Source organism: Podarcis raffonei, chromosome 6 (assembly GCF_027172205.1).
Source record: "Podarcis raffonei isolate rPodRaf1 chromosome 6, rPodRaf1.pri, whole genome shotgun sequence".
Lineage (NCBI taxonomy): Eukaryota > Metazoa > Chordata > Lepidosauria > Squamata > Lacertidae > Podarcis > Podarcis raffonei.
In genome coordinates, this window is record NC_070607.1 from 94,648,267 (window position 1) to 94,667,966 (window position 19,700).

At 43.2% G+C, this 19,700-nt stretch overlaps 1 protein-coding gene across 1 annotated transcript; it reads left to right on the plus strand.

Moving 5' to 3' along the window:
* The first annotated feature begins 374 nt into the window (after positions 1–374).
* On the plus strand, positions 375–19,477 carry STMN3 (stathmin 3). The gene is made up of 5 exons (XM_053394605.1): positions 375–755; positions 13,108–13,203; positions 15,452–15,627; positions 17,075–17,266; positions 19,171–19,477. The coding sequence occupies exons 1-5, from the start codon at positions 737–739 to the stop codon at positions 19,228–19,230; spliced, it is 543 nt and encodes a 180-aa protein (XP_053250580.1). The 5' UTR covers positions 375–736; the 3' UTR covers positions 19,231–19,477.
* The last annotated feature ends 223 nt before the right edge of the window (positions 19,478–19,700 follow it).

Genomic DNA, 19,700 nt, shown 5'->3' on the forward strand with positions numbered 1-19,700 from the left:
CAATCCTGCTATGGACATTGTTTTAAATGTAACAGTGATAAATGTAAAGAAACGTATCATGTGATGCCAGTGGGGTTAAATTCAGGTACTGTAGCTTAACTAGGTTGTGAACTGGAGTACTAGGCTTGTGAAATGGCAACCCTAGGTGGGAATAGGAGCTGGTATTTTCGTGCCAGGTTAACTTGAATTCCAGACACATACTTCAAATAGGTCTGCGAAATTGTGAATGTCTGCGCTTCCCAAAGCTTTTTATCTCTTAAATTCAGTTCACTCTGTGCATTTTCGCATTTTGTTTTCAACTCCCTAACATAAAACGAAACAGCTGATTTCTAGACTATACATGTCAGACAAGAGAAGGGAGGAGGTAAATCTCCAGTTTGGGCGTGTCTGCTAACTATCCCCTTTGCTAACAGGCTCTGCGTTTCTTCTCAGACTCCTGACATTGTAAAAGAATTGGGCATCAAAAGCTACCCTCCGAGGCCCATTGATATTCTGAACTGGGAAGTCATTTTCTGTATTTCAAGCCCTTTCTCCTTTTCTTTCGTTCGCCTCTCTCCCTCTCCCCCTCTCCTTCTCTTTCTCTCCTCCCTTCTTGGATAGCCACAGCCCCCTAGAGCTGAGTCAGACCTTCCTCTCTTCCACAGCATTGCAGCACTTCAGCAGAAAAGCCAGTCTCCTGCCTCTCTGCCTCTGCGCCTTCCCTTGCAGCCTCCTCTCCACTCCCCATCTCACCATCATGGCCAGCACCGTCTCAGGTAAGACAAGCAATCATTGAGAAGGAACCCATCTGCAATGATCAGTGTTATTCTCCATTCTTCTTTTCAAGGTGGGGCTTGTCTGCAACGCTATACAGATGGTAGCCGGGCAGGCATCATTGTCTTCTCTTGCTTTCAGAATTGTGCATTTCCAGGCTTTGATGCATGTTTTCAAATCATCTCTTTTTCTCTGCTGCATACGGTTAAAAATCCCTTTACCTGAGTGGTTGTGTTTTGTCTAATTTTTTAAACCCAGTTTCTGTAAAAGTAGATTGGGAGTGGTAGAAAGGAAGGGTATAAAAAGAACAAAGAGGCAAAGACATTTAAATAATAATAATTGTACATCTGGGTTAGTAGAATCAGGGCAGGTTGTTTAGCCAGCAGCTGCTGTAGAGGGAGTGGTCCGCCCATGGCGCTGAATGAAACCCAATGCTGTTAGACAATCCTTTCCTGCAGGGGCTGTGACACCACTGCATAGCTGCACCCTGTTGCCCTCCCAGGTTACAAGGCCTGGTAGGTGAGGTGAAGGAACAGCTTTGCTCACAGTGTATCCATCACTTGTGTGTGCATCCACCTGCTTTCTAGTTCCTAAACATGTATCTTCTCCTTTTTTTCTTTTAAAAGGCTGGGGCTAAGCGTATGGAATTTGGCTGGGAAGAAGCGTGTTGTTTCTTTACATAGACAATAGATGACTTGTGATGTCCACTCACTACTGGTCTTTAAACCTTTTATAAATTGGGGCACAGGTCGTGTTTATTTACCGAATTTTAAAAAAATGAAAATGAAGGAAAGCCATTATAGATGGAGAGAAAGGGGGGAAGAAAAATGTATGTACATACTTTCGTAAACACAAAAAAACTAGCTATGGAGAAGCTCTGTCTTGCCTGCTGTACTCGCTGGGCTTGCCCATCCCTGTGTTGCCTGCGGCTCCTTTGCTGAGCTGCTTCCTTTTAAAATACAAGGGGGGGTATATGTGATGGGTCCCCCTGTCTGAGGATGTGCAGAGCCAGCTTTGCATGAGATAAGAAATTTGCCAGAAACCTTTTGCAAAGAATATGTTTGATCTGTGCTGGGGGTCGGGGAGGGAATGCATTGTGTTTGAATGGGAGAGACAGAGGTAGCAAAAGCAAAGGAAAAACTAGGAATGTTTTTTATTGGAGATAGGTGTTTTCCTCTCCTATTATTTTATTGCAGAATCCGTGCAAATTAAATAAATGACAACGTCAGGGTTGGTCAGGGTTCTCAAGGCTGAAAGAACCCTGCTGTGAAGGAGTTGGGAGGGGGGAATGACATGTCTGGGTACCAGGTGCCTTCCCCATATGGTGCTCTGAAACAATATGGTACTTTCTCCCTTTCCCTCCCACCCCAACCATACATTTTAATTTCCTGACAGTGGGACGCAGCTTTTAAAGCTGAGCAGTTTGCCTCGGAGGTCTGTTTCCGATCCTTTTCCCGTTCCAATTCGATTAGGTTTGGCATAAGACTGATGTCAAAGAACAGAGGTTCTGGGGTGACAGGAGTGTGATCAAAACAAGGAGATGAAAGAAGAAAGGTGTTTGCAGAAGACAAAGAGAAGGGTGGACCAGAACTTGAGGCAGCTTGTTATCCCTGTTTGCAGACATGCAAACCATAGAGCTGAGAGGTGAGATTTTATCACTGCCTGTCCCCTCTCTTTTCATCTTGCCTGGTCGCTCCACCCTGTTTCTTAAAAGCAGAACACGCTTGAAGAAAGATAAGGAGGGCAGCTGTATTTTTATGTGTGCCTCAAGAGATTTCTGTATATCCTTTTCCACAGCTGGAAGAGGAGCAGGTTCTCTGTGCCTTGGTCCCTCTTGCTTCCCAAGTATATTCCGTTCGCCAGAATAGTATCACTTCTACTTAGCAAGCAGGGGAAGCAACAGCACATGCTCAGTGCAGGCTCAGCTGCAGTGGCGGCTGAGCTGTGCCAAAGGATTCTGCTCAGGCAAACATCTTGCTTTTAGCCCCAGACAGTCCCTTGGCTCAACAAGGCCACGGCTTCTTGAACATTCTCCCCCAACTGAAAGCAGAAAGCCACACAACACTATGTTCACCTATGGTACACGCAGATCCCCTCAGTACTTGGATGGGAATTAATAGCTGTGACCTTCTCTGAGAATTATCAATTAATTTGGTACCATATGTTGAAAAACCCATGGGACTTTTATTGTGTAGTGAATGCATGCCTCTTGTTCTGGTCAGCCCATCCATGGAAAACATAGTATGTTTAGCAGTCGCTGGTCCCCTTCCTGTGGCTACAGACCAGCAGCTGGTTGAGGAATTCAAGAGACAGGTCCATGCAAGTTAGGGCTGCCAAGTTAGGGTGTCCTGGTTTTTACTTTTTGAAGTATGGTAACCCTAATGCAAGTAAATGCTGAGTTTTTATACAGAGAGGATGAATAAGCTTTTTGGCCACGATATATGCTGTGTGGAGAAGGGGGACAACGACCTCAAATAAATACCCTCAGTTGTATAAGTTTTTCTTTGCCATTCCTCATTGGAACACAATATCAGGGGAGCTGGTTCACTATCTTATGTGTTAATCTGTTAATTAGAGCCAATGTTGAATGTAGAATGAAAAACTGTTGTTGGAGAGGTTGAGAAGGAAGGAAAAGGGAACCGTTAGATTGGGCTCCTTCCTGTACCCCAAAACTTCAAGCATTGATTTCTTAATATATTTAAACCAGGGCAGCCAAAGTGGTTCCTTCCAAATGTTGTTGTTGGACTCTGTCAGTCCCAGACAGCATGGTCAGCAGTCAGGGGTAATGCAAGCTGGAATCCAGCAACATCTGTAGAGTACCATCTTGGCTCCCTAATGAGTAATTGCTGTGCTAATGTGTAAAGAGAGTGCTTCTCTGGTTATATTCAGAAGGTAGGAGAGACTAGGAGGAGCCATAGTGGACATGGCATATCAGGCGCTCTATGTGTGTGTGTGTGTGATGAATACCTCGGTTCAACCTATTGTTTATAACAGCCAGGTATTTGTTTATACAGTGGTACCTCGGGTTAAGTACTTAATTCGTTCCAGAGGTCTGTTCTTAACCTGAAACTGTTCTTAACCTGAAGCACCACTTTAGCTAATGGGGCCTCCTGCTGCCGCCGGAGCACGATTTCTGTTCTTATCCTGAAGCAAAGTTCTTAACCTGAAGCACTATTTCTGGGTTAGCAGAGTCTGTAACCTGAAGCGTATGTAACCTGAAGCCTATGTAACCCAAGGTACCACTGTACTGCATTGAATTATTATTCAGGATTTAAATAACAAATAGTCTGCACATACCCTGCACTGACTGGCTGTGATTTTGCCTCTGACATGCGATTCTTAACAAGTACTTTCAGAATCATGCTGAAAGATTTTTTCAGAAACCACTGGAATTCTTCAGTCCTCCCTGCATCTTGAGTTCCCTGACAAATGAGTTCCAGATAATGATTTATTTCTGTCCCTTTCCATATCTGGGTATCTATGATGCAACCACACTTGAAGTACTTTATACAGTTCTGTTTGTTTTGCCTAAAAAAGAATATTGTAGAGCTGGAAAAGGTAAAAAAAGGGGGGCAGCCAAAATTATCAAGGGGCTGGAGAGACTCCCCTATAAGGAAAGGTTACAATATGGCTTTTTAAGTTAGAAAAATCACAAGTGGAAAAGGGGGACATATAATAGAGCTGTATAAGTTTATGCACGATGTGAAGAAAGTAAATACAGAGTTTTCCTCCCTGTTTTATAATGCTAAAATCCATGTAAATCTAATGAAGCTGAATGTTGGAGGATTCAGGACATATAAAAGGAAGTTCTTATTCACACAGTGCATAGCTAAACTATGAAATTAACTCCTAAAAGAGGTAGCGATGACTGCCAGCTTGCATGACTTTAAAAGATTATGAAACCTGCTTGGAATTGCTGGTAGCGAAGTACTGTTGTGCTCAGGTCCTGCTTGCACGCATTTTATCATTTGACTTCTGTTAAAACAGGATGCTGGTCTAGATGGGCCTTTGGCCTGATCTGACAAGCTCTTCATATGTTCTCCCAAGTAGATCCTACCCATGTCCTTTGATTTAAATCACATACCCTTCAGGCACTGATCTTCTGGTTAGGAAATAATACTTTTAGTGCCTACCTTAATCTCAATGTGCCCACCTTAGTTTTAGTGTGTCCATGTGTCCACCCTTACAAAAACTGGACAGAGATATCATGGATGCCTTGATAAATTCCTGTTTGGATTACTGCAACACATTGCACACGGACGTCTCTGCAAATGTTCCGGAAACTTCACGTGATGCAAAATATGGCTGCTCAAATACTAACTGGGAGGGGCATTTTGCAGCTTCACTGCTTACTTGTTTAATTCAAAGTGTTTTTTTATCTTTAAAGCCCTGCATGGTCCTATGTTGTCATCTCAGGCCCTTTGGGACAACACAAGGTATATCAGGTGGCTATGAGAGAATGGGCCTTTTCTATAGTGAAAGGCCCTCCCCATCCCTGGCTCACCTGGCACCTATTTCAATATCCTGCTGGCAGCAGACAAATACCTTTTTACTTTCCCCCAGGTCTTTTATACCAAGTTATAATTTAATACTGTTCTAGGATTTTATTCCCCCACCCTCAGTTTTGAATTGATACACCACTGCAAAGTTCAGTGTTTTAAAATAATTTTATGTTGTGTATTAGCTGTATCTGTTGTTTTATTGAACTTGCTGGTTTTAATCCATTTAAGCTAGCCAGAGAACTTTGGTTGTAGGGTGGCCTGTAAACTGTACACATGTAAAAATGTTTTCCATGCAGAAAATCACCATTTAAACTTAAAGGCTCTCAAGCATTAGGATTGGGATGGGTCTGTTTTTAGAATCTGGAAGGTGCAGATTTCTCACCCTGTATGACAGGCTGTGCTTGCTAAAAGTTCTCTTTCTTCATAACTATTCAAAGTGCAAGAATACTGCCCTCCATTATATCTAGTTATTTTGCAAGCTCACTTGGGACATGTTGCGTATCTATCAGTTAAATGGTGCTGTCATTTCTCTTCTTTTTAATTTTCTTTTTTTGATAAACTCACCCAACTCTGTATTTTCATCTTCCCCCACTCCTGCACGACTATGGTTCTGTTTAGCTTTGTGTTTCAGCAGGGGGTGAGCAATACAGCTCAAGGCCCTAGTTAGTATGCATGAGCCTTCAACACATACCACCTTTCAGTGTTGCCTTTTGTCCCCAGAGATTTTTGGAACACTCCTTGACAGGCAAAGACATCCTCAGAAATGTACTGATTACTGTATGAAATCCATACAAATAGTACACTTTCTGCAGTGAAGTTTGGCCCTGCATTGAGTGGACAACTTGGACCACTCCTGGCAGTCTTGGGAATGTGTTGCTGTCCATTGGCACCATCTCTTCAGCAGTGATATTGGAGAACAGTTGGATCTGTGCCTGTCCTGTCTGCTAAGAGCAGAATATGGGCTGGGAGGTGTTTCTGTATATTGGGGTGCACCTCATCCATCAAAATGGGGGCCCTGCATTTGATAAGCTGAGTTTCTTTTGTGATAAGACTTCTTGGGAGAATCATTCAAATTTGCAGTTCTTAGCATAATCCTGGCAATAAAAAATCCGGATCATTCAGTTTCCAAATCACCTGCCCTAGATTGTAGCTGATAAAGATAAGGCACACGATCATGGCCACTGTGTCCTTATTAGAGAGCTACCATAATATTCTACAGGTGAAATGTTTTAAGCATGGCTTTGGCTAAAAGAGCTGCTGATTATCACAGGCTTATTATAACAATCTCACACAAAAGGAAACGATGGAAGAGGTCTGAACATGTCTGTATTGTCTACTAAACACTACCGTTTTGTTGAGCTGCATCTCCTTTTTTACCTTAACAAAGTCTGGAGCATCTTTGCCCCTGTATTCTGAGTTTATGCTTTGGTTTTTGTCAGTGGATTTAGTTACAAATACAGTTATCTTTGTTCTGAGCAAATTCAGTATAGCCTTTGGCTTAAATTGCAAATGAGAATAATTCTTCTATTACTCATTGCTGACATTCTCTTTCTTTGAAGAAGCACATTTTTCACTGGACTTTGCAAAGACACTTCCCCCTGCGAGGTCTGTTCAACTTCCTTGTACGCACCTTGATCTGTCAGCCCCAGCTGGCATGTACGTAGTCTGTTCCTAATGCTAAAAAAAAACCTCTGTAGTTATTGAACTAAAAGAATTAGAAGAATTCAAATAGATTGTTTAAAGTGGAATGATACAGAAACAAAAGCACACAGATAGAGGTGTTCTACCAAGGCCACATAAAGGCTGAGAATGAAGGGATAGCTCATGAAACATGAAAATCTTAATCCCATGGGTTTGAGCCTCATGTGGAGCAAAAGGGGTTTGGACTAGATGACTCTCATGGTCCCTTCCAACTGTACAGTTCTATGAACTAAGTCATCTCTATCAGCTTGGAACCTCAGTATGTCTTTTTGACATACTGGGTCTTTTGGTACAGACAAAAATAGGTATTCTCTGTTCTGTGACAGAATGAAATTATGTGTTTGTTTGCTTGTTTTGCATAAAGGCTTGAAAATGACTGAAGAAATGGAAGGATGAGGAGGCATGGCTATTGAGCCAGATGGACAGCAGGAACTAAGGAACAGAAGCTGTGGGGACAGAAAAGTGTGCTGTGCCAGCACTGGGAGGCTGTTCCAGACCCCTTCTAAGTTTTGATATTTTACCAGGCATTGTTCACACACCATCCAGGTTTTCTCTGTAGTAATCATAGCCAGAAACTTGTTTTATTTTTCAATGTGATAGTTGTGGTTCTCAGAAAGCTATAATTTCATCAGAGTTAGAGTTCATGGATCAGTTTCATATATTCACAAAATACACATGACCTTTTGTGCAGGTAACCCATGCAGCTGTCTGGGCTCTACATCTGAAGGAGTTTGGCAGCTGCTCATAATTAAAATATAAAATGTTTGGATGGGCCTTTATGCCAATAGGACCTTCTTCCCAAGTAGTATGGGTCCCAATAATGTGGGTGAAGTACAGGTTCCCCATGTAGTCTATCCAGCACCTTGGGCTACTACTTATTACACAGTTTGCTAAATGATCCTGATCCATTATCTGTGTTTTCATAATGCATCAGTAGCTGCAGGAGCAATATATAGGACCCTGAAGAAATATGAAGGAGGCCTCTTTGGACTGAAACAGCTGGAAACTGAGCAAGTACATTGCCCAGCATCTTTAAGGACCAAGCAACACATCTTCTGCATCTATGCACATGGAACACTTTGCTAGTTTGCACCCATCAGGCATTTGCAGCAGTTTGCCCCATTGGCATCTTAGTGAGGCAGCAAAGCTGTGTGGTTTACAAAGAAAATCAATAGCAAGGTCAGAGAAGCTTCCTGGATGGCCTTTACTGTGTCCATCTGTCTAAAGGAAAAGTGAACTGTTGACTAGTTCCCCCTTGAGATGACTTTGATAGATCTCTTCAAGTAACGATTAATGCATTTCCCATTATAGAGCCAGCAGAGTTCTTACGTTGTTCTACCTTGATCATACAAGGACTCCAAAGCAATGTGTGTGTTTTCCCTTGGGGATCACTATTCATATGCTCACGTTCCTCCCTTGTTCCTGTCCTCTCGCCCCCACCCCCATTTATGCATTATTGACTTTTTGATCTATAAATCTATAAGTGCTTCTGAACTGGAGCTTTGTTGCCTTCAGTTATGCCCCCAGGGGATTATCAGAACTTAGGCAGCTGACCTTGCAATGCTGCAAATCCTAGAGATGGCTACATATTCAAAGAATCAGCACACTAAGTTTTCCATCAGGCTCCTGTGTACTTCCCCACACATTATGTTGACCTGTATCATCCCTGGGGCAAGCATAGCCTGTTCACAGCATTCCAATCACCCCACTTCTACAAAGGAAGGCAAGAGCAAAGGTAGCTTGTTGAACAAGGTCTTGCTCAGAGCCTGGAGAACTGGACCCTGATGCCAGCTCAGATTTAGCTTCCCTGGGCGGCTTTGAGCAAGTTGCAAATAGCCTCAGTTTGTACCTCTGTAAAATGGTACTAATATTGGCTTGCGTTAGAGGATGATTGTGAAGATCAATGTTATTTAGGGAATTGTGATCATAGCATTGTAGATTCAGAAGGAAGCAAGGCTCCAAACCAACTCGTCAATGGATTTAGGTCCTAACAACCTCCAAAGCAACTTGGCCTGGCTTGGATTGCCTAATAATAATAATAATTACAGTGGTACCTTGGTTTATGAAATTAATCCGTTCCGGAAGTTGGTTCTTAAACCAAAGCGTTCTTAAACCAAAGCGTGCTTTCCCATAGCAGCAGGGGACTCAATTTACAAATGGAACACACTCAACATGTTCTGCTTCCAAGGCAAAGTTCACAAACCAAAACACCTACTTCCGGGTTTGCAGTGTTCTTAATCCAAGTTGTTAATAAACCAAAGTACCACTGTATAGTAATAGGAGGAACAACAACAAAACAACAACAACATATATATATATATATGTATACACACACACACACACACACACACACATCTGACTGGGTTACCCCAGCCACTCAGGGCAGCTTCTAAATTACAGGTCAGACTGTCCCTTAAGTGGTGACTACAGATCTTGTCACAGAATTGTACATTACAGGACTAACTAGATTTTAGGGCATCTTGCTGCAGGGAAACTCCATTTGGGCAATGTAGTGAGTCAGTAGCCAACCACTTTGAAACAAAGAAAACCAAACACTAAGGGAGCTACTGTTATTTTTTATTGATTGGGATATCGTCTGGGATTTGGCAATATGCTAGAGGCCTTTTCCAATACCCTTACTGAATAATATTTTGTCCCAGGGACCATTCACAAGATCTCTTAATACGATGAGTTTCTCATTAAAACACTTTATTTACTGTTTTCTTAAACAAGGTGGCTAAAGAGTACAATACTGTAAACTTCCACAGAGCTGTTAAAAGGCAAAGTGTTATCAAATGTGAGAAAAAATATTGTTGAGTGGATAAGTGCTAAATCAAAGCTAAAGAGAAGAGGTGTGTCTTCTCACATGAAGCTCCAGTGGACCTTCATGGCCATTGAGGGGCTCGCCTGCCGTTTGTGCCTTGTGTGTGACTGTTGTTAATGTGCCATACAAACTCATTAAAGCCAAAGTGAGCTACATTTCAGCCAAAGTCAACACTGAGTGAATCCAGACAGTACAAGCTGCAAAATAAACACACATAACAATGCATATGCAAGTGATTTGACATTTCTTACACGGAAATTATTCCCATCTGTGGTAGAAACTCATTAAGGGTGGCCCTTTGTCGGGCTTGCGTGGCAGCTGACTCAGCCAGAAGTGGTGCTGGAAGAACAGCTCCTTCACCTTCAGCCTTGAGCTCTGCTTGCGAATCAGAAGGGAAGTGGATGGCAGACCAAAGAGGTTTTGTGCAGGGACTCTGTGCCTGCAGAGATGGGGGAAGGCCAGGTGGCTCTGGGAAAGCAGCCCTGAGCAAGGACAGCCTCTCTCTTTGCATTTCCCAAAGCTGCTTTGTGACAAAACATGGCTCCAGCTGGAAGACTCAGCTAAAACTTCATTTAATTGCAAGGGGTTGAGTTCGGAGCAAAAGCTCCTCCAATTTTCTTCCCCTGTGGCTTCTCCCTGACTCTCCAGTACATCCACAGCCAAGAGAAGGGCTCCTCCCCTCATCAATTTGTGTTGACTGGAATCGGCTAATTGCTGCTGATCGCTGGCGCCAAGATGGAGTTAGAGAGCCTGAAATGCCAGGAGATGTACACATCCTGCTTTCCTCATCTCATTAGGCTGCTGACAGCAGCTGGGATGCATTTCTCTTCCTCCCACTTTTATCTTAATTGATGAAGGGGAAGGGGGCTTCACTACATGACAGGAGGAGAGTACAAAAGACAAAATTGGGGACAGGCTGGGGCTGAGACAGAAAGATGCCCCAGCATTGGGCTTGCAGGCAAGAAGACACAGCAGTTGAGATTATGCAGTATTTGCCAGGACCTTTTAAATACAAGACCCAAATGGAGATTGTAGGGGGCAGGGACAGTTGCTCAGCCCAGCTTTTTAAAAAATCCATTATTCATATGTTGCCTCCAGCTGCAGATGCAGGTTTGATATGCATTGTGCCTGCCATAAAAGTAAACTGGCAGACAGTTGAGTTGTTTTTCACACGTGAAGCTTAAATCAGATGAGTTAAGTTGGCCCCTAAAACCTACCTTGGCAATAAGGTGCATTTGGTTCTTTTTTGAATTCTTTCCTGAATTTATGTACATTCACATGTGACACACACATACATATTACACTGACTCACTTGCTCTTCTTAGTGTCTTACACAAAAATAAACAGAAGAAGCAGGGAAACTGATGGAATTGGTTCACTGGTCACACATGGCAGTGCTGTGTCCAGCCAAGAATGCTCTTTAGAGATGAGTCAAACATTAAAAGCAAATTTTGGATTTTGTATGTTTCCTAAATTTGTCATACAAGTACATACATTTGAATATCTTGTTAAATTTGCAACTTTCTGACTTCTCACGGGGGCTCCCCTTGATAATTTTTAAGCAATTCAGAACAAGATTTCAGAATACAGAATATATATTATTTAGGTTAATTAACTTATCCATAGTGTCTTATCTATGAGACTTAGCTGCCAGCATCTCACTATAGTTATCTTACGTATGTTAATACAATGAGATGCAGTCAGCAGGTGCTCTGGTTTACTGGCAGCTTTTGGTAGATAGAGGCTGAGAGACATGAGATCCCCAGATTATCTTGCTACATGATTACTAAAGAGACTATTCACCACTAATTATGGTTATGTAGAATCCCTGTTATGAACTCCATTCATAAGATTGCCATTCATACTCTATGACATTGAACTCTATATGTTTCAGTTTTCTGTCTGAAAATATCCTTTTGCTTATTGTTTTATAACTTTGCTTCTTTTGCAAAGATAAAGCAATCTTAAACTTGCAAATCCCCTCCCTGTCCGCACAAAGTAAATCATTGACATTCCCATTTTACAGAATGGAAAGTAACTTGTCCAGAACCAAACAACGACTTGGGGCAGACTTGGGCCTACTTCCCTGGACCACAAACTTTTATTATTATTATTACCTCAAGGATACAGGAGCCGCTGCCATACAGCCGGACCTCATGTTGTTACGCTAATGCCAGTTTGAAAGGGTTGGCAACTGGCAGTGTCACTAAACACTAAGTCAGGAGCAAAGTGGAAAGTTGCCCAATTAGGACTCCTCTTCAACAGATGTTATAAGAGTAGTATAGGACCCAGACATGCACTCAGCAAAAGCAATTTAGAACTAATTCATAATTCAACTGTCTGTCCATTGACTAGCTCATTTTGGCTGTTCTCTTTCTGGTGCCCATTTCTTTCCATTTTACTCTTCCTTGTTTTTGTGTTATGAGGAAGGGTAAACAACAGACCACTAGCTTAATGCTGGAGAGAAGTACCAGAGAAATCCCACTGCATGGGTCAGATAGTAGTTTGTCTGAAGACTTTGGTAAGCTACCCACCCAGGAAGAAATACTATTCAACCTGGCAAGTGGCTGACTGTGATGCTGCCTTGATCCCTGGATCTGAGTCCATTGATGAAGCAGAAAACTCACCCTGTTACGTCAGCCAGATGTTTCTCAATGGCCTGCATATGTGCTTCATGTTTGTGTTCCATAGTACACCTTTAATTGCAATCAGATTTGTCTGAGGAATTAGAAAATGGGAGAGGGGAGGAGTGGATTGCATTGGATAGGACAACACAGTTTTTTTTTGAATTGGACAGAAAGAAAGCTGTTTCTAGTAAAGAGAAAAACAGCCTACCTGAGCAAGGAGATGAATACCCAGGGGCACAATCCACAATGAATTTCCTATGCAGATGCCCCATGGAAATGAATAGAAGTGTCATTGGGTTGCATCCAAAATGAATAGACATGACTATCTTTGATATTTCATTTCAGTGGGTCAGCACTGAGCAAAAGTTAGTTGGATACAACCCATCCATTTTTCTAACTACAAGGTATTTTCTTATAGGCACAAGGGAATGTAGCTATTTGAAAACTCTGCTCAAAGATGCATGTGAAGCTTTCAAATGATCACTCTCTTCTTACCTATGAAAGCTAGTTTTACCATTTTGCTTTATGGTGGAAATGTCCAAACACTCTTGGTTTTCTCCTTTAGAGATTCTGGAAATAGCTCTAAAGAACAACCCAGGCTTGCGGCGTGGGTCAACATTTTACTCCATGTCCTCTGAAAATAGCAAATGGCTGCCATTGGAACTTTGCTCACTGTTGTTTTTTTGTTTTGTCTTTCTAGCGTACAAAGAGAAAATGAAGGAACTCTCTCTGCTTTCATTGATCTGTTCCTGTTTCCACACCCAGCCACACCCAAATACCATATACCAATATGGAGGTAAGTATCTCATACTGCTGACCTGACTGATCACTAAAAGTCAGGGTTAAAAACAAGTTAACCTAATAAAAAAACACCAAACCAAAACAAATAGAATCAGCAGTTAAAGGTGTAGGTTATAAAATAAAATTATGTATTTAAATAGATGTCCGACTTTTCATATCTGGGTAGGCTTACAGATGCTGAAAGCTGTACTGTGAAGGTACCTGCCTAATGTCAATGACCAGGGAGTTCCAGAGGGTAGCTGCTGCCACACTAAAAGATCAATTCCTTACAAGTGCAGAATGAGCACTACTCATAAAAGTGCCAGTTCTGCACTCGGAAGTGGTTGAATGGGCATGTAATATGGAGTAAAGGTAAAGGGACCCCTGACCATTAGGTCCAGTCGTGACCGACTCTGGGGTTGCGTCGCTCATCTCGCTTTCTTAGCCAAGGGAGCCGGCGTACAGCTTCTGGGTCATGTGGCCAGCATGACTAAGCCGCTTCTGGCGAACCAGATCAGCGCACAGAAACGCCGTTTACCTTCCCGCCAGAGCGGTACCTATTGATCTACTTGCACTTTTGATGTGCTTTTGAACTGCTAGGTTGGCATGAGCAGGGACTGAGCAACGGGAGCTCACCCCGTTGCGGGGATCTGAACTGCCAACCTTCTGAACGGCAAGTCCTAGGCTCTGTGGTTTAACCCACAGCCTCACCCGCTTCCCGTAATATGGAGTATGTGTGTTAAATTAAGACATGGCTGGCCATTCTACAGGAGAAAAAGGGATAGCAAGGCGGTTCCAGGGGCCTGCCAGACAACTGCCCACAAGTTCGCACTCCGCTCCAATTCCATTAGAAAGCTGCCATTCTGAAGTGTAGCAAACAGAGAGGGACAGGGGAAACGAAGCTCCTTTCTCAAGCCTACTTTGACCCACTTTTTCTTCTAGATTCTTTTGATTATTATTTTTTAGTTTTTCTGTTGAGAAAGATGTGATATAAATAGAATAACTAAACAAAGCAAGTCATTTCACACATTCAGTTGCAAGTCATCAAGCAGTGAGTAATCCAGTGATGTACATACACATGTGATTCAAGCATTTGTCTGCTTAAATCCTACTAAAGCTGGTGGGAATTTAGTGTCCCAACTGTGCTCAAGAATGCAGCCTTTGTATACTGTGGAGGTGTGCTATTTTATTACTGTATTCGAAATTCCATAGAATCATATTGCAAGGGTTTTTTTTTTAGTGTCAGGCAGCCCGTTTTGTGATAGGAAAAAGGGAAGCAGACCTCAAGGGTGCACTAAGAACAATATATTGATCCATGACATTTCTATCAGTAAGTCTCAGAAGCACACAAGCTATCTTTTGAAGAGATTGAGTCAGTTCTTCATGAACTTCAAATTCCTACTGCACCTTGGAAGTCTCCTCTCTTGCTGCCCTGCTTTCTTTCCTTCCCCTGCAGTGTTCGGCATGCCTGACACCTGCAAGCAATGCAGGGTTTCGGCCATTCCCCAAGAGTTGCCAGCCCACTGCAGATGCTGATATATCATGATTGGCATTGGTGGCATAGTCTGAAGCCACAGCTGCTGCACAACACTCACATTAGCTGATAACTTTCACTGGTTGTACAGCATATGTTCCATTAGCATTCAGAACTGAATCAGCTATGCAGGATTAGTTGCAACCAGCCTTAATACTTAAGGAGGACTCTGCACTTACATAAATCCTAAAGATTCATACATATGGAAAGAGTATTTGAGAGACCATTAGAACTGCTCCAGCTACAATGAAGAAAAAGTTATGACACAGCACTATTATTTATTGATCTATTTATTTGATTTCTTACCTGCCTTTCTCCATAAGGTTCCAGGGTGGGTTACAATAAATTAAAGCCCAATATTGAAGTCCGTTAAAACAATTTACAACCCAAAGACTCTAAATTCTAAAATATATCTGCATATCTCATGTGTCAAAGTCGAGGGTAAAGAGGTGCAGTTTCAGCATGGCAAAAGGTATGCCATGAAGGTGCCAGATGCACCTCTGAAGAGGAAATGCCACAGCTTAAGAGCTGGGACACAGAATGCTCTTTCCTGGGCCGCAACCCTCAGAATATCAAGATGGCTCCCTGTGCTGATCTTGAAACCTGAGAGGATCTGCAAAGGAGGAGGAGGCAGTCTTTCAGATGGTCAGGGCCTAAGCTGCTAGGACCTTATTTGACACTACAGTTCACACCCTTTCATCCTTTTGGTGCCTGTCTTTTTCTTGCTCAGATATGGAGGTCAAGCAGCTGGACAAGAGGGCTTCTGGCCAGAGCTTTGAAGTGATTCTGAAGTCACCTTCTGATTTGTCCCCTGAGAGCCCAGTCCTCTCCTCTCCCCCCAAGAAGAGGGACCTCTCCCTGGAAGAGCTGCAGAAGAGGCTGGAGGCTGCAGAAGAGAGGAGGAAGGTAATGGAATTGTCAAGGAATTGCCATTGAAGTGAGCCCAAGAGATTGCTTTGACTAGAGCTAAAATCCTGTGCTGGTGAGGGCTTATGAAAATCCTTGCAATTCTGAGGTTCAGAATGTTGTATGTGGGCAGAGGAGAAATGAAGATCTGTCCCCCTCTCTTGAAGGAGTCTAACCAAGTCGTAAATAATACTAGTGCATTATCAATAACATTAAGGGCTTATGTGACTGAAGTGTTTCACTTAGTGAATGCTGCAACTTATGGGCAAGATCATTACTGAATATTCATACCCCAATCCCTTTCTCATTTCCACTCAGGTCATGAGTAAAATTACATCTAGTGCAAAGAAATAAACTGGAAGATTAGCTGACCCAGAAGCAATAAAAAAATCTTAGGAATGTTAAGAAACAGACAAACCCTAGGTGGTAATATAAATAAATTCAGTGGATAGAGAGAAAAGTTCCAGATACCTGTTTTATTTCCAAACACTACCCACCTGGTTTGCAAGTGTAAATTTGGCTAATGCAGCATTGTAAACACAGGTATTATAGACACTGAAACAGGGGTCAGCAACCTAAGGCCCATGGGCCAGAAGCGGCCCACGGAGGTCGTTTGACTGGCCCATGAGCCGCCCCTGAACTGAGTTGCCCGCTTGCGCACTGCGCTAAACTGGTGCAGCATGGTGCGGGGACTCGCTTCTGCAGCGCCAAAAATCGCATCTGCACATGCACAGATGCCGGAAATCACGTCTGTGCACGTGTCGATGCCAGCAATCATGGGTGCGTGCACTTGCACACGCGCAATCCGGCCCACAGAGGGACCTCCGTGGGACCGATACGGCCCAGGCAAGATAAACCTTACCGACCCCTGTTTTAAACTATTTTAAGGCTATTAGAGAAACAGGATAAACATATAAGGCTCCACCATACATGCAAGGGAGCTGAGGGGAGGGGAAAGCAACAGAGGAACTGACAGGGTAAATTCCCTACCTCTATCAGGACCCCACCAATTTTTGCAGTAGTGGGGAAAAGGAACACAGTAAATTAGACAAGGCAGAAAGGATTGAAAGTCTCCACTCAACCCAGCACCTTCATGGGGGTGCAATTTCCCCCCTTCCTAGGCATCAGAACCATCATTTAATGTGTAGAGAAGGGGTGATAATCCCCTCTCCTTAGCTGATCTACACAGATCAGCAGAGGAGCAGGACTTGTGTGTCCTGTACACAGTGGTGGTGGTCACACCCATAATTGTTACGCTGCCTCTGGGGGTTAAGCCACCCCTGCAATAAGAGCATGTGTAATAGATGCCATGTACAATATTATCTGATATGGGGTAGCCAGGCATTGTGATAAGCTCCATCCCAAAAGATGATGCACAGGCACATTGACCGACAGTTGGCTATTCAGGAGCCTTTTCATCTAATCTGGTTTGCTGGTTGCATTGTAGAGCCAGGAGGCTCAAGTCCTGAAGCAGCTGGCGGAAAAGCGGGAGCATGAGAGGGAGGTGCTGCACAAGGCCTTGGAAGAGAACAACAACTTCAGCCGGCTGGCTGAGGAGAAGCTCAACTACAAGATGGAGCTGAGCAAGGAGATCCGTGAAGCTCATCTAGCTGCCTTGAGGGAGCGGCTCCGTGAGAAGGTAAGTGCCAGAGGCTCACACCAAACAAATCCCACACTTCCCACTGTCATTTCTCATATGAAGAACATGCTCCAGCTCGTTTCATATCACAGGTGATTCCAGGGACCATGAGCCTCCTCTGTGGAGCCCCTTTGTTCCATTCAAAGGCACCTTAAAGACTGTGTTAACAAAATGAACTCTACTTTTTGCTGCACCTGTTGCATGTTGAGAAAAAATTTAATAGTTTCATACATTAGATTGAGGGTGCGCAAAGCCCGTTTCCCAACTCCTGTATGCAGCAAATGTCTGGCATAATGGGGACCTGCCAAAGCTAGATGGCTTTCAGGCAAAATTTATACGATCTCTGCTGCAGGTACCTAACTGCGTCCCCAACTCCGTACTTCTGTTGGAATCTGGTGAATGCCCAATTTCAGCTAGAGCGTGGTGGGCTGCCCTAAAACATTGGCTCAGGATTTCAGTGTTTAATCTAGGGAAGGGTCTGTACCAACATTTGACCAATGAGGAATTTGTCAGCAAATGGCAGAAAACCATGGCTAAAAAAGCTACCTCTATTGGTCTGTCTCCCCCCCAACTGTATTACCTGTTACGAAGGCGCCCAAAAGGTTTTAAAGCAAAGATTATGGGACAATGCACACAGTGACTTGCAATCTCGATCACACGCAGTCTAGTCCGCTGGCAGCAGGAGTTCAATATGGGTATGTCTTTGAGTTAACATCTTACATCAAAAACCTGACAGTACCTAACTATCGAAAGCTTTTCACCAAAGCCAGACTAAATGTCTTCCCCTCTGCAGTGCTGGATGGTAGGTTGAGAGGAGTTCCCTACCAGGACAGACTTTGCTCGTGTGCTCAAGACATCGATTCCATAAATCATATTTTGTTGCATTGTGCAAAGTATGAGCAAGCCAGGGCTGAACTGATGTTACCCTTGCTGGTACCTTTCTCGGGGAAATCAGAGACTCACTATGTCAGGTTCCTACTGAAAGACCGGACAAAAGCTAGAACGTTGGCAGTGGCAAAGTTTTTATCGGTGGTTGCAAGAACAAACGAGCCCTATATTCTAAACAAAATGCTTGATTAACCTGGAGGTAGGCTGTATGAACTGTGTATTGATTTGTAATGTTTTGTTGGGTCTCTGGACCGTAATAAAGATTGTTGTTGTTGTTGTTGATTGAGGGTGCAAGTAGGTGAGACAGCTAGAGACCCATGACCGCTCTGAGGTTTTATTATAATCAAATGATATATAAACTTTGGGAAATCAAAACAAATGAAATAAATGATCTGGGGAGGTTTAAAGGGCAAATGCAACTACAGTACTATAATGGAATGGTTAGATTCAGATGGGCCTCCTTTGTGTTGTTTCCTCAGGCTACAACCCCACCCCCATTTCCCTGATCCAAATACACAGACCACTCCCATCCCCCAAGCTGCTTCCCATGGAGAAAAATATTCAGGTACTATGATGGAACACAGAGCAGCTCCTTGACAATGAGTGATTTTGATGGGGAAAATACACATGAGAAAGGGTCAAGCTCTTTCCCTTAGTACCACAGCCCTGATCCATCACCCCATTTCCCAGTGCATTTGCCTTTTTAAAAACCAAAGGAGAACTGATCACAGTGCTCACACTAGAAGATCTAGTTTGGCCTTTAGTGTGATCGCCAATGAAGTCTTACTCAGAGTAAGTCAAAGGACTTAAGTTACTGGAATCCATTGATTTCAGTGTGTCTGCTCTGAGCAGGTCTTAGTTGGAGATAACCCTTAGTCTTTAAGATGCCTAAAGACCCCTGTTTCTTCTGCAGCGGACTAGCAAGTTTGTCCCACTGAAATTTGCTTGAGACCAGCAAGGATGCATTAGCTGTCATGGATACTTTTCACACCGCATCTCATTTCTGTCTCTTTCAGGAATTGCACGCAGCCGAGGTGCGCAGAAACAAGGAGCAGCGGGAAGAGATTTCTGGATAAAGGGCTTTTCTACACAACTAGCACCTGCTTCCTAATAACTAACAAACAAAACTCAACACTTTTTTTTTTTTGTCTAGATGAGGCAACATCTGATTTCTCCATTTCCATTTCCCTCCCCCCACCCACCAAGCTGGTGTACCAAGCTTCATATCTCTCTCCTCTCTGTATCCTTAACTCGTGGGGGTTCATAGGGGCCTCTCAGCAGAATAGCAACTAGTCCACAAACATTAAATATAGAATCCATAAACCAGCTTCTCTTCGGGCTTTTCTTCAGGAAAAAAAAAGATAAACCTTAAACTAATGCACAAAAATTAAGATGACACGCTGAACATATTTGGCAATGTTGTGAAGGTGAGGACTGTTCTCTATGAAGCATGGGCTGCTCTTGGTAGTTGTCTCAAGTGAAGCAACAGTGTGCAGTTGGACAAAGAGAAGCCTGTCCTTGACAAGTAGGGCAATGGGCAATTTCA

Bases quoted from the DNA above. Each gene is read 5' to 3' on its own strand.
- STMN3 (XM_053394605.1), top strand. The intron at 13,204-15,451 runs GTAAGTATCTCA...TTTCTTGCTCAG, and splicing joins TACCATATACCAATATGGAG to ATATGGAGGTCAAGCAGCTG. The intron at 15,628-17,074 runs GTAATGGAATTG...GTTGCATTGTAG, and splicing joins CTGCAGAAGAGAGGAGGAAG to AGCCAGGAGGCTCAAGTCCT.